Here is a 15,221-nt window from a genome sequence, read left to right as displayed (position 1 = left end):
GGTGGTGATCAGCCCAGCGGCTCCCACACAACTTCATCTTGAGCCGCTCTTCACACAGCCCTCAGGTGAGCTGCAAAGTGCTGCTAGCAGGGATCGATGCAAGCTGTCTGCGCAAGGTCCTTAACGCCCACAGAAATCAATGGAAACATCTTCTGACCTCAGCCCACATTAGATTATGCCGCCAGCAGAAACGGAGGCATAAACACAAGGAGTAATAAACGAGCAAGCTATTAATTAGGAGCAAGAGCAAGCCCAAAGCCTCTCTCATGCATTCTCTGCTCGCTGGGTACCGCGCGCAGGCAGCTGGGCGCCGAACCCGCGCAAGACGGTGCCTGCACAGTGATCTCGCCCTGCACAAGCCGCTCGCTCTCAGGAGGACGTGCGGCAGCATGTCACCTCCCACCTCACACCCATCACTGGAAACTATTGCCCAAAAGGACTACGTGTGAATTCTGATTCAAAACAAAACTGAACCAAGCCTGGAACGCTACCTAGATTACCTAAGGTAAATCGTATAGAGTCAGCCTGCAAGTTGCACCCTGCATTTTCCCTCTCCCTGTTATTGCTAGACCTTCCTCAATTTTCACCCTGGCCAGAACTAAGTTTACAACCTGATCTGTGTGGCAAGAAGAGATGATCCACTTTGTACAGCCTGGCAATGTGACAGGGGAAGGGCAGGGAAAGAGTCTGCAGAGCTCAGGAGCACACAAACACCAAGAGAGATGATGAATTATTCAAAGTGGTACTAAGGGACCTAAAAATAAATTACAAAAGGGGAAATTTATGTGTAAGAATGTATTTCTTGAGAACAGAGCCCGTGGTATTTGAATGTGGCAGTCTCCTGAAATAAACAGTGCCTTGTTTTTAGAAACTTCAAGATCAGGATGGTCACATATCCCTGTGGAGAGGGTGCTGGGATGCTGCACTGCCATGAAAATGGACTGACTGATCTACCAGATCTCCAGCTCCGAAGCACTGTTCCCACAATAAAGCCCTTTTATTATGAAGAATAACAAGGCAGCAGTTTGCAAAGGCTCAAACAGATTTCAGCTTAAATGTCTCTCCAAATTAAAATACTTTGTAGGAAAGAGAGTCAAATGTAGTGTTTATTCTAAGCATTTTACTGCCTCAGTTTAATTAACCCAGTACCTTACATGCTGTCTTTGTAATGCAAATTTGCTAAAATACGATGCTTTCCATAAAAAAATTTACATAGACACTCACAATGCTCAAACACAAATTATGAGTGCAGAAAAAATATACTAAATATCCCTTAACACTTCAGCTCTGCACCTAAGTCTTATCTGCATAAGCAGTTTGTGAAAGCAGAAACCTTCTGCTGTTGCTGCAGCCACCGTAGCACAAAGGTGGAAGATTTCCCAAAGCAGCTGATGTAGGCAGTTATAAACTGAGTTACCACATGCAAAAGCCAAATAAAAAGACTTTGGAGAAGGTTCCTACAGCAGACTTTTTTTTTTTTTCCTGAGGAAGAAAGAGATCATTACAGGAAGAGAGAAGATAGCCTGCCTTTAAGGAGGCTAAAAATTGCACAGATGGCACCTGTAGCTGAGTTCCTATTTCAGGGCCACCTGCCCAAGTTCTCAGGGCCTCCCCAGGAAGTTTTTGGTGAATCCTCACCCTGCAGCACCACGCATGCTGTTTCCAGCCACTGCACTGGCTCGACTTAACACCTCCATCCATCCATCCATCCATCCATCCATCCATCCATCCATGCACCCATCCATTCATCCAACACGCAGACGCCAACAGAGGAAATAAGAAGGTGGTGAAGGTCTCCAGCCCACCCTACCCCAGATGCTCTGCACAGTGCAAGATCACAGGGTTAAGGGGGAAGCAAAGGGAGGAACAGCCTCTGTTTCATGATTTCCTCAACTGTAGCAAAAGGCCAAAGTTTGACCCTGAGGGTGCAATGCTATGCTGATGTTCTGCCTTTTCCACTGGACTTTCTGTAACAAACTTATGACCAACTTACCATTCACACAGTAAGTTACACTCAAATTCATAGGACAAATCCAGACTGATTTTGAACTAAATCTAAATAGGCAGAATAAATAATCTTATAATCTTCTCCTCCTCCCCACTAGCATCCCCTCCACAGGTACCAACTACTCATTTCCAGAGATGATCTGTAATTGAGCCATCACAAATTAAACTGCAAACAACTTCTCTCAACCTATATTTAGCTTTGAAAACTGCCACTTCTTTCTCAGACATGAAGCAGGGCTTGAAAATAGTCTGATTTTTCCAGCTATATCAGTTGGCTTGATAGAAGATACTGCCTCTAAGTACAAATCTTTGATTTCTTGGAATTATGGAGCAGAATTCAAGACATCCTTGTCTACGGTGACAGAAACATCAACACTTGTTTTCCAGAGGGATTCGGAACTACAACACACAAATGAGTTATAGGAGGCATCTTTACAGGAAATCTTCCTTATTCTATGTAAGAACTAGCCAACAAAAAAATCACACTATAAAATGGAGAAGGTTTGGGCCACGTGTATATAACATGTAGTAGGTAGTTAGGGTGCTTCAATTCAACTGGGAATACTTGCTCACAACTCGACTTTGCAATAAAGTCAGATGTGAAGGCTGAGCATATTCTTCTGGCTCCCTTCCCCTTCACTAATTATATTTATAAACGTTCTGAATATTTTATTCAAAGCTTCAGAGAATTAATTTATTGATTTAATGTGCAGAACACGGAGATACGGGCTCTGTCAGCACAGTTCGGTGCTGCCACACAGGGACACCTTCAGACCAGGTGCCATCTGTCACCAAGGTCTATCTCCCAGTCTGCCCACATCACCAGACACCATCGATCCTCCAAAACACACCAAGGTTCATCAACTTGCTCAGGAATGCACACAACTTCCCAGAGGAAACCAGGGCCTCAAAGGGATGATGCTCACCCACATCTTCTTGCAGCTGCACCCAGCATCACACTGCAGGGCTAGGAGGCAGGGAATTGCACCACCGTGCACCCACCCTGCAGTGAATCTCATTTAACAAGAAACTTTTTAAGGTATAAAATTACCAGAGCCACTGCAAAAAGAAAAAAAACGGTTTCTGGCAGGACCTACAATCAATGCACAACCAAACCAGTAATTCTGCAACCATCTCCACAGCACACAAAGAAAATATGTACCTGTTCAAATGGCTGCAGTGATTTTCTGGATGCGTTCAAAGAGAACAAATACACCGAAACCTATTTGGGTTTTGAACAGTCAGTTAATTTGGCAAGTCCGCCACTTTTGGGGAAGAAAAAAGGCAAAATGCAGACAAGCCACGGCGTGAGCAGCCGTGCGTTCTCCTGCCCACCTGCCTGAAGCCCGACCCAGAGGAAGGTATCTGACTCTACTAGCTTAGTTTCATCTCACTTAATCCTCAGCCCATCCATTAAAATGGTCAATAACGATGCCAGCTGAGAAACGTCCATCACTGGAAGCTCATTTTTACAGGTCATTGGCTAGTCAGACAACAACAGCTTCTAGCCATTACTGACCTCTCTTAGACATGAACCACTGATTTCCTGGAGAAAGACAAGCCGTGAGCCATAAAATTTCTTAATCATAATTAAAAAACAAAAACAAAACCGGTCAACTGTTTCTATATGATTTCGTTTGCACAAAATATAAACATGCAATCACCCAGCTCCATTTCTGGGATGCAAATGCCAACATAACAAGAGCCTGAATGCATTCAGTTCATCTGCTGAGGCAGGGATTACACTATTAAAAGTAGATGCCGTTAAACACATATTAGCATCAGAACAGTTTGGAGATCAAAATGTTCTAGTGAATCAACTCCCGATTCCAGTGACAAAAACAATCCAGACAGGTGTATTTTGTGACGGAAAAATTAACTATGATAAAGAAAAGGATAAAATGTCCTTTAAGTATGTTCAATTCTCAGTTTCATTAAGATGCAGAAGAAATAAAAATAAATGTAATGGCCATAAAGCTCAAGCACAAATAAGAAAAAGCAAAAAATGCGCCTGATGATTAACTGGATTTTGCAGTACTGCCGTACGGCTCTGGCTTCAGTCATCGGTCCTGCTCCTAACTGTTCTATGCAGTGCTATGTGCCCCAGAGAGATTTGGGGGTGTTAACAAAAATGGAGCATAATAAACAAAATATATATCAAAATATGCATCAAGAAGAAAAAAAAAAAGACATACAACCATTTATTTTCTCTTTCAAACATTTTAAATATCTGCCACTTGCAAATGACAAAAGATGACTCTCAGTAAGAGAGACAGACTGCATCACATCTCCAATAAAATGTATCCTGAGCAAGCCTGCCTTGATCGAAAATTCTTATGCCTGGGTGACAATTTCCAGTTATATTTATAGGAATTTGCTTCTTCCAATTTCATAATTGAGTCTCCATGGCTCAAAATATGCCCATCGGTTATCCTATGACTGCAAACCTACTTGCCTAAGAAACATTTGTTCTCAAGCTTCAGAAAAACATTAGGCTCTCCAGGTTTCCCTGAGGAGCACATGTCCATGACCAACGTCTCAGACTGCTGCTCTCCCGACTGCCAGTCTCCTGACTCCTATATCTCTATACTAGAGCACCTCACAGAAGTGCAGTCAAAGTAACAACCAAAGATACATGGAAATTGCACAGCACAACCACAACTGGCTGCACGTGTCCAACATTTCTCCTCTCAGACACATACTGAATCGCTCTCTTACTCACCAGGCTCCCGCTCCTTAGTGGATATGCACTCTTTTATGGACTCCGTTATGCCAAGACTAGCTGCGGTGGGGAGCGGGCCGAGCAAGGATTCCAGGGCGGGTGGTCTTACAGGAGCTTCTTTCCCATTTTTGCATTCCCCGTCTGCATTTGTTTTTAACCGATCCTTCTCAAGAAGTTCATTATAAAAGTCCTTGTTTAAGTGATTAGCAGCTGCTTCCAGTTCCTCATCTTCTGCCTCCTCCTCTCCAAATATGCTAGAGGTATTATCTTCTATAGAATCTGAACAGGGGGAAAAAACCAACAAATCATTGCACACCATCTGTTACAGAAACTAAATAAATAGGCACTCTCTTAAAGAATAAAAATCTTTGCAGAAAAACTGTGGAAGAAATGCACAATATTTACAATGTACAACTATACAGTTTCCAGATGCTCTTTAAATTCATTATCTTGGCTATTAAAAGATATTTTTCTGAATGCAGTCATCATCAAAAATAGATGCATTGTGTTATCAAAATGTGGCTGGGTTTTGCGACAGGAGCCAACTACTTACCAGAATAATTATGAATAAAAAATAGCCAATTCAACCTGTACAAAGCCCTTCCACATCAACTCATCAACTAGGGGATTGAGGGACAGAAGGCCCTAGGTGCCGGCCCACAACACGTCTGATGCTGAAAAGAGCACTCTCAGATACTAATGCCAAGCACACTGTATCAGGAAGGAAAAACGACTGAAGTCACTAATGAACTGTAATTTAAATGAACAATTTAGCCTTTTTGTGACGGCTGATATTTGCAATAACTAATAATATGCATCCAAAAGCAGACAGAACCCCAGCATGATAAATACAGATCTTTTTCAGTACAAGCATATATATGATCGCAGTTATTACAATAAATTTCATACACATTAAGACAGGATCTGAACCCATTATTATTTAAGTCACAATATTTTATAGACTTACCATCTTTAGTGAAATTTGCAAATACTCCTTTTGCTTTTGGTCTACTATTTTCTAATTCAATCTCTATTTCATCTTGATAGCTTGATATTTCACCTGTAATGACGAAATAAAAATAGAACTCAGCCACCATTGATGTAATTCAGTATAAATGAGTGATATGTTATGCTGAATATGACTTATACCTTCAAAATCCTCCAGCTTTTTTGATAACGCCTTCTCAAGCTGAAATAAAAACCAACAAAACAAATTAAATGTGCAGTTACTCAAAAAACCCCCTCTGTATTATCTGTGAAGTATATATTCCAAAATGCAACAGCACGGTATTTTAAAAGCAATAAGCAGGTTTCGAAACACAATTCAATCTACTTCCTAGTGTCAGACAGCTAAGATGGACAAGCCTCAAAATGCTGACCAATTTCAAGGGTTATCCACCAACCTCTGTCTCTCTAATAGACCGGATATCTCTAAAGGAACCTCGATTCTGGCAAACTGCAAATAAAAGCTCCAGTTCTTCAGTGCCTACAACTGTGTCTGTAGATGCAAGGAAGCAGGAGGACAGCACTGAACACAGCGCACAAACCAGTGCAGACTGTTGTACTGGCAGCACCCAACAGACTCTCGAGGACACCACAAACATGCTAGCAGATCTTTAAATGACAGTATAATATTTAGAATATTAAAAGCAAAACCCTGAAACATGAATAATGTAAGATGTGGCTAGGATGGTTACAGAATCTTCTCCTCTGGAGCCAGCTTTAGTTCAGGCTTTGCAAAGAAATGAAGCCACACACTAAACCTAGTCTCTGTGGCAGCATGTGCTACATACCACCGAATAAAATAAGTAGCCTGACTAAAGCAATTAGGGTATGTGTTTTCGTGCATGTGAAAAAAAAAATGATATAGGCAATGGCAGTTCTCCCAATTGTGGTGTCTCCATGAAAAAAATGCAAGGTTCCTTAATTAAAAAGCATATACCCTCCCAATTCTGATCTTCGCTGAATAGGATGGAAGGGTGCATCACAAAAGAAAATACACATATGCACATAATGCACATAAAAGAAAATACAGACATTAGACAGCTACCCAAGATCTACACATCACAAGTTGGGCTTCATTGGTAACATGACAGACTCCAATTTTTTGAAGACCAAAGATCTGGAGTTTGGATAAAAGTTCGGAGCACCAGGAGAGAACCACACATGCACACACAGGGGAGCATAAAGAAAAGAGCAGCACTTGATGCAACTGCAGCATCCTGCAAGCGGAGACAGCACCGGGGCAGAGTTACTGAGCCCTTATCTGCAACTCAGCAACCATTTGCTAAGCACCAAATGCTGCTATTCTGCAAAAACCAGAAGCTTGGCTACTGCTTCTCTACTCCAACAAAGGTCTTGGGTGTGCACTAAGAGCACTGTAAGAGCTCAGCACTCCCTGCAGCAGTTGACTCACATGCTTTGATCCCTGGTCAGGAGATATTTACACACCAGAAAGAGCATGCCTCCCTCAAGGAGTGAGAAAAAATGACAGGGAACAAAAACTTCTCCAATTCTATTTACTGGGAAGCCCAGCTACTAAAACAAGCAAAACCTATCCTTAAGTTTATAGGCATCATATATGTTAACACCCCTCTTAAGAACCTCAAAACAGATGCACCCCTCTTAAGAACCTCAAAACAGATGCAACCAAACCGCTCAGTCAGGAATTAATATTAACTAATTCAAAAAGGGATATAAAGAAGGGAGAAGAGTGGAGAGAAATACACAGGCCATCAAGTTCAGCACCCACCTGCTGTATCTTCAATTTTTTTTGACCTGCTGTAAATGAAGGAGGATCACATTCTTCTTCCAAGTCAATCTTCATAAATTCATCTATGGTTAGCTGACTTGTTGGTGTATCTTCAAACTCTGTCAACCTACAGAGGGTACAGAGTGTATTACTGTGACACTTTAAGAGTATCTTTAAAAATAACGAAACTCGTCAAACTGCTTGATTACAGAATAAATGTCATTCTTAGAAACTTTGGCTCAAACATAGAAGAGACTGAAACTGAAGTGATACTAATAGTTTTCTCTGCTCCTGAGTAAACACCTTCACATATCAAAAATTAGCCTTTAATTTATTATATTATGTGAAAAAAAATAAAACTTTTTTGATAAAGAAACGCTAACCAGAAATGGGGAAGCCACTAAGCTCAATTACATGCAGGCTAACAAATTGAGATGACAAATACAGGTCATTCCTCCTATCTTGCTGCTTTCGCAATCAACGCCAAAATATACTAGATGCCCAAACTAAAATGTCTGCCATTAGAGCATAAAAGTATGTTCAAAAATACTCTTAATATATTAGCATGATTAATTCCCACACAGCAAATGTTAAAGTAAGATATTTTTGATCGATTTTAAGAGGGACAAGAAATGACCTTCCCAGGTCACAGACAGGCAGCTGTGAAATAAAGGGATCATCAGCACATTGCAAAGATCAGATAACTGCCTATAATCGGATAACAAGGTAATTTGCCTTTGTTCAAGGTTTGCATTTTTCAAGTTACTACCTATGTGAGAGAGAAGACGAGGTGCACAGGGTACTACCATGAAACTAGCTGAAACTTTCAAAGACTGAAACTGGAAAGAGACCCTTCTGCCACAATTTCATCCACAAACTCCAGTGTTTTATACAGGTGGTTGAGAATGATCATATCCATTTTACAGCTGGAGAAAACAAGACAAAAGGTTAAGCACAAAGGCAGGTCAGGGAACGTCTGGCAGAAAGCTCTTCTGACAGAAAGTGCCCTTTTAATAATATCAACATTTTCCATGGGAAAACTGCAGTGATGGGCCTGCAGCTGCTTCGCTGCAATATTCCCATCTTCCAGAGGAAGTAAAGCTGTCAAGAGCTTCCACCTGCAAAGCCAGGAAACTAAAAGACTGTGATTCAGTGCTCCCAAAACAACAGGACCCTGAAGAATTTCCCTCCTCAAAGCCAACCAAAAACACTTTTTATCTTTTGCCTCCAATTCAAATATATAAATAAATAAAGTTCATACCAAGCAGGAATTTTCTCTAGGATAGAAATTCAGTTTCTAACAAGCTCCAATTCAAATGCCAAGGTCAAGAGCACCTGATCGCACTTACACTCTCTCCTTAAGTCAGTATCAGTGCCTGTATTATTTTAGTTATCTACCTCCACAAATGAGAGAGTCCTCGGGTTATAAACAGAAATCAATCTAAATAAAAAAGGCAAAGTGAGGGAAGAAAGCATTTTCTCCACTTTATAAATAGGAGAACAACATGAACCAAAAGGACATCAGTGTAACAACGGCATCCTTTGCTACAGGCATATTGTTCCCAGAGAAAAGCCTGCAAGCCACTGGCACATCTCCTGCTGCAAAACGCATAGGAGGAGTCTGGCAAACAAATCAGGAGCGAGCGGCATCCTGAGCACGCACAGAGCTGTGCCAGCTGACACCAGCACTGCCGAGGAGAAAGACGTATCCGAATCTAGTCTCTCTTCCCGAGTTTGGGCATCTCCATGAAGCACCAAATTCGACAGGTGCTTGAGAGTGACTGATAGCCCAAAATCTCTTCCTTGACCTGACAGCCGAAATCTTCCCTTAGAGCATCGCTGACTGGCTCTCTCCTCCTCTCTTTGAAAGAAGAGTTGTCAGGAGAGGGAGATGTTGTTGGCAGTGGGAGCATCCAGCTTCTAATGAACAAAATGAACCCTTCTCAGCACAACAGACTTCCAGCATGTATCACCCATCTTCAAGGAGAGAGCCTCATCCACCAGGATGGAGGCAAAATGTGGCTACAGTAGCGTTGCTACTATTTTAATTCAAGATTCATTTAATATGAAATCCATAAATCATTTTAGAAGCATAGAGTTTCCCAGCCATCATCCTTTAACTACTCAGTCTCTTCACGCGACTGCCCTGTAGCCAAGCGTGCAGAGCAACTAAGAAAACGTCAGTGGCAAAGCCAGTTGCTGATGAAGGAAGGTAGGGCACGAGGCCACCATGCCCGGGTTTCAGCTCCTCCACCCCCACGGCTCGCCTGGTCCATCACACACCAAATATCACTCACCCTGCACCAACCCTGTCACCATACGTCATCCCAAGAGTGAGCCACCTTGCAGACAGCCTGCATGAGGCTGAGCTTGGGCTCTGGCTCCAGCCCTGAGCTAAAACCCCAGCACCCGCAGCGTATCTGCAGTGGGACGGCATGGACTCGCGTGGTCTTTGCCGGCCGGGTCAGAGGGGAGCTGGCCAGGCCAGAGGGGAGCTCAAGCCCACAGCGTGGCTTGGCTTGAGCCGCCCAACGCAGGCACCAGCATCTCTGCAGGCTGTGTCCTTCCCTGGCCCCCACCAGCCACACGCGGTCCCTGCTCCGGGAGGCGACCACCAGAGGTGCCACAGCCAGCGTCACGCGACCGGCATGCGGCCATGGCAGGAACAGGAGCCGCGCGGCCTGGCCTTGGGCCCAGAGCCTCCCTAAGGCGCTGCAGGAGGCAGAGCTGCCCGCTCAACGTCTTCCCCTTCAAATCAATACAAATAAATACCTGCACTTGCCAACCACCTGTCTGCCTCAACATTTTTCACTGGCTGATGCTCTGACTACATATTTTTAAACATTTCTTTAATTTTACCCAGTGTTTGGACACATGCCACCAAGGCAACACACTGATGCACGCCGCAGCCTCCGCGGCTTCAAACAAGGTAACAGCAGTTTGGCAGCTAACAAAACCTGACGCAACCTTAATTACAAGCATGATAATTTCAGGGGCAAGGGAGTGCCCTCACCACGAAAAAAATAGCTACGGGCTATTTTTTAAGTTACGTATAAAAATGATATCCAAGTTCATTTTGTACTTTTGTTAATCTAAACAGATCTGATAAAAATAGCCGTTTTAAGCCATGCATAGAAAGAGGAAAATAAACAGATATACAAATTAAGATATTATTTCTTTGGCACTAATTCAAAAGGGCTCTAGAAACCGAAAACTGGCAGACAAGTATTTTCTATTTATAGGTGCAGCAGAGGCAATCACTACAGTTCAGGCTAAGATTCAACTTCCAGTATAAACGCTCCTCTTACAGTTTCTCACAGGCTCTTTCAAGCAAACTCCTTTGGGAGAAAATTTTTTCCAGACCTTGGTGTCATCTGCCTCTAACCTCAACCTTTTTTTTTTTTTTTTTTCCCAGAGAAAAAAAAAATTCCACGGCTTTTGTTCAAGCCGGGTGCAGATAAAGCACTTTTGTGCATAGAACAGCAAACCGATTCCATTCACACTTAATTTAGCTCCCAATAAGGGAAAATGGGTCAGTCATTTTGAAGTTATGAGCAATGTTCTTTTGCATTTTGTTTTGATTTGGGGAGCCTGTCCAATCCGGGGAGATTTCTGAATCCAGACTGTGGCTAAGAGGGAGAAGACTCCCACGGGGCGCTGGCTTTAACATTTCCTGGCAATTCTGGTGGAGTGGGACACAACAAAGGCCTTAACCATGCAGGGTCCTCTGGAGCCCAGCCCAAATGCTTCAGGAGCCCAGGAAGCCAAAGCCCAAGATGGACCTCTCAGCAGGACCAAAGCAGAGGAGGCCACACTGGCTGCCCCTCTGCAGCCCAAAGAGGGGGACAGCGACCGAAAGTGCCCACCAAGCTGGCAGGGGGGCAGAGAACTGTGGTCAGCCACGCAGCAGCTCGCTACCTCTGCATACGCAGATCTATGTAGCATCTCACCGCCTTTACGCACAAAGCACCGTCCAGTTGTTGGGAGGCAGACAGCTTAAAAAGAGGCATCTCGTGCTGGACCTTGGTTATCTACACAATCTGAACTGCCATCCTAATTACAAATATCTTAGAAGATAGATGAGCCAGTTTGACAACTGCCAGCATCTGCAGACTCTGGAAAGGCAAGGAACCGATCTGTATCTCAGCGAAGCGCCACAGTATTTCACTCCATGACCACAGTCCCAGCAGAGCATTCACCTCCGCTGCGTGCGGGTCCCACCTGCGCGCTCGCTAACATGGGCCACGTTCACAGCTCCCGCTGCTGGGGCAAGCCCTGGGCAACCGCTATTTATCTCACTACAAATGTGACCACCTATTGCATCATCCTTCTCTCCCTCTGTTTTTCCTTCTGTGCCAGACACCGCTTATGCAGGAACTATTTATGGAAGTATGCAAAAACATACCCTAACAGTGACACTTAATACAGGATGTATGTCAGAACTAGTTACTTAATATTTCCTACGTGATATAAAAACTATTTTGCAGTCTTCACTGACATGAAAATAAACCAAAGCGTAGCCTCCTCATAGATAATCACTGTACATATCTATAACTCGATATATTCTTACATGAGAAAGGTATTTTAAAACTCCATCAGCAAGTATCTCAATATCAAAGCTAAACACAAAATCAGAAGTGATCTTGTTACTATGGTTTTACAATTTACAATTCATCGCCTGAACTGCACTAAATTACTTTGTTCCTAGCCCAATGCAACTGCAAAGAGAAATATTTTCACTTAAACAAATTCCATGATATGTTACATTAATACATTTCCCTGCTCTTTTGCAATGGACTAGGAGCATGCACACACAGCCACTTACTGAAAATTAATTGGTGACTAGTAATTTACTGTATTCATTTGCTGGCAACTCGCTGTGGTTTCTTTAAGTATTAGAGAATGGAAACCTTGAAAGATTTATTCCTGTACCAATGAAAAGTGCCATTAAGAAGTAGTTGCTTTTACTTGCTTCCATTAAAATAGAGATTTAAAATTATGACAAATTTGTTACTATAATTTTTAGAGTTCTGCAAATAGTTTCATCCGGTTAACCCTGGTTAACATTTATGCACATGGCTAGCCCACTAATAAGCTCACTGACAGATCTTCCTTAGCATCCCTATAACCTGCCAGTCGAAAACCTGCAGGTTTTTTTTGTCCAGTTCCTTCCCCCCTCACCAGTCAACCGTTTACACCATAGTAATGAAACAAAGTATTTTAGCATTCCTTAAAAATTCGTTTCATTACCTTGGTTCCTCCACTGCAGCATGTTAAAGCACTCTATGATCTCCTGGAAAAGGGAAAATAGCATACAGCTTCATTTCTTAATAGAGCCACTCGGATGAGGAAAGTGAAAACCACAGAAAACTGTTTACAAGATCTAAGTCTGAGTTAGTGCTAATAAATTAATTAGTGTACCAAAAGCAACAGAAAATATAATTTTGAAATGCCAATATTAAAGAAGTACAAAGTACTGAAATACATAAGGAATCTAATGAATATATTAGCTTACTATCTGTAGAGAAGTAGGATTTAGATAGTAACATTGCCTGAGAATTGGATTCTTCAAAAATAAAGCCTTTTTCATTAAAACAGACAATCCAACTTGCAGAGATAGGCACCTCCAACTTGCATGGATAAAGGTGACTTTTAGCCCACTGTACCAGAAAGATTTCTAGAAATCATTTATAAGCCACTTCAAATTATTTAGCTTGAGACATCAAATATTTCTCAGCTTAATTTCTTCGTTTACCAGAGCAGCGATCAGTGCACAAGCTCCACGGCTGCTCGTTTGCCATGAGATGGGAAGCACCAGCGGCTCCTGAACCCGAGGAACCTGCCCGCTTTCCTCTCTGTGTGCCACATCAACCCAAGGCTCTTACTCAGCTCTGCCCTCCTGCACATCCTCCACCTTCCTCCGCGCTCCAATGGCTTACGGAAACGCCTCTCAGTTCATCAGATGACAGAATTCCCGGGTTTGGACATGGATTTTACTTGCACCACAGCACAACCTCTCTTCTTCGAGCCTCTCCTTTCAGCATCCTGACCTCGATGATAGGCTCTGGTATCCCAGATTTCCAACCCCGTGGATGCCCATCCTGTGCCCAGGGCAACACACTCCTCTCCTCGCCTGCCGTGCTGGGAGTCCACCCAGCCTGAGGCCGTGCTAGCTCTTGGGGCGCCAGCTTTACGTGAGCTATATACTGCTGCAATGAAAATAAGACAAGCTGCAGGCAATACATTTCTCTCTATGCATGAATCTTTAATTTTTCCCCTTTTTTTTCCAGAAAAATACCAATGCAGTCATTGAAAGAGCTATGGTTGGATCCACAGGGATCCAGAAAATGATCCTATGTATGAAAATCCCTTCAGTAACTTCACCCAGCTTGGCAACTTGAGTTACAGTGTAATGAAGTCTTGCCTTCCTTCACCAAAAATACTCCTTTGTTGTGAAGAGAAACACCTCAAAATAAATGTAAAGCACTTTAAATCAATTCTGGCTTCTCACTTCAATTCCATCTAAATGAAGCTTTCTGCCAATTCTGCTGGAATTTACTCCACCTGAAAGTTCATCATAAATAGGTTTTATAACAAACAGCACTTTACGGAACTTAGAAGAAATATGTTTATGTAAAAAAGCAGTTCAACTTAAAGATAAAGAAAGCAAGCCAAAGAAGCGAAGTGCTAGCATTAATAATGATAAGATTACTTATTTTAATTTCTACTGAAGAAGTGCCTAAGATCTTCAAACAGGCATAAGGGTCCCACAGTATCAGATAATACATAATGGACAAAAATCACATTGCAGATGAGGTGTCATTTGGTATGCAGAAAAAAGCACAAAATAGGTGATTAAGTGGATGAGGAAGGAGAATATACAAAGGTGGAAAAGGCAGTAGTGAAGACAGGTGAATTAAACAGGCCTAACTGTGAGGATTAAACTAAGTAAAGGGGTTGGTTTTATTAAAAGTTAATTTCTGCTAACTCCAAAGATGATTACACAGAAAATAACAATTTGACTAATTAGTTAATATTTGTACAGTGCTTTGAATATATAAAGTGATATATAAGTTAATATCCTTTCAATTAGACTGGAAATGAGACAGAATTATCAGTGCATTTATTAATATTTAATACATTCTCTCTGAGAACAACAGCAACAAGCTTTACATTTTAATTGTGCACTTCAAAATATAAAGCTAAAAAGCTCTGTGAAATAATCATGACATTTTCCTGCCAAGATCTCCCAAAAAATGAAACACCCACATTTTTTTAGCCAAATGAGTAGTTAAAATGAGAACTCTTAATTCAAGGATGGTGGACAGGGTCCATGAGGCACGTCCAGGCTGTGCTGCATTTTCCTCCCAAAAGAGATGACCTTTATGCCCAGGTCAGTCATTTTATTACCTGAAGGTTTTTAAGGTACTCCATATTTTGCAAACACCCTCTTAAAGAGCTGCCCTCCACATTCACCCACCCACACACAGCCCTTTCCCACCACACAAAGCAAGAGCTGCTCTTTACATATCTCAGTAAGAACAGCAAGAATTGAAAGGAAATAAACTGTACATCAAACTGAGAAGCAAAGAAATTTTTAAGAATGTGGAAGAAGTGCTTATTAATTTAGACAACTTCTACTCAACAGCATTTTGAGAGGAAATCTTGAAAGAAGATGAAAAAACCTGGGGTGCAAAACTGCTATTCAAAGGATTTTTTTTTATTTGCCTTCGTTAAATA

At 42.1% G+C, this 15,221-nt stretch overlaps 1 protein-coding gene across 1 annotated transcript in view; it reads right to left on the bottom strand.

Annotated features, from left to right (window-relative positions):
* BRF1 (BRF1 general transcription factor IIIB subunit) overlaps nt 1-15,221 on the bottom strand; it is a 157,923-nt gene that overhangs the window by 63,732 nt on the left and 78,970 nt on the right. Inside the window, exons 8-11 of the mRNA XM_088539541.1 lie at nt 7,482-7,608; nt 5,879-5,918; nt 5,697-5,789; nt 4,730-5,008 (exon numbers count right to left, since the gene is read on the bottom strand). Coding sequence (XP_088395667.1) covers nt 4,730-5,008; nt 5,697-5,789; nt 5,879-5,918; nt 7,482-7,608 — 539 coding nt within the window. The remainder of the gene's footprint in view (nt 1-4,729; nt 5,009-5,696; nt 5,790-5,878; nt 5,919-7,481; nt 7,609-15,221) is intronic.

Source organism: Tinamus guttatus, unplaced genomic scaffold (genome assembly GCF_059628265.1).
Source record: "Tinamus guttatus ecotype Peru unplaced genomic scaffold, ASM5962826v1 Tinamus_guttatus_pri_ptg000048l, whole genome shotgun sequence".
Classification (NCBI taxonomy): Eukaryota; Metazoa; Chordata; class Aves; order Tinamiformes; family Tinamidae; genus Tinamus; species Tinamus guttatus.
This window is presented reverse-complemented; position numbering and strand designations above follow the sequence as displayed.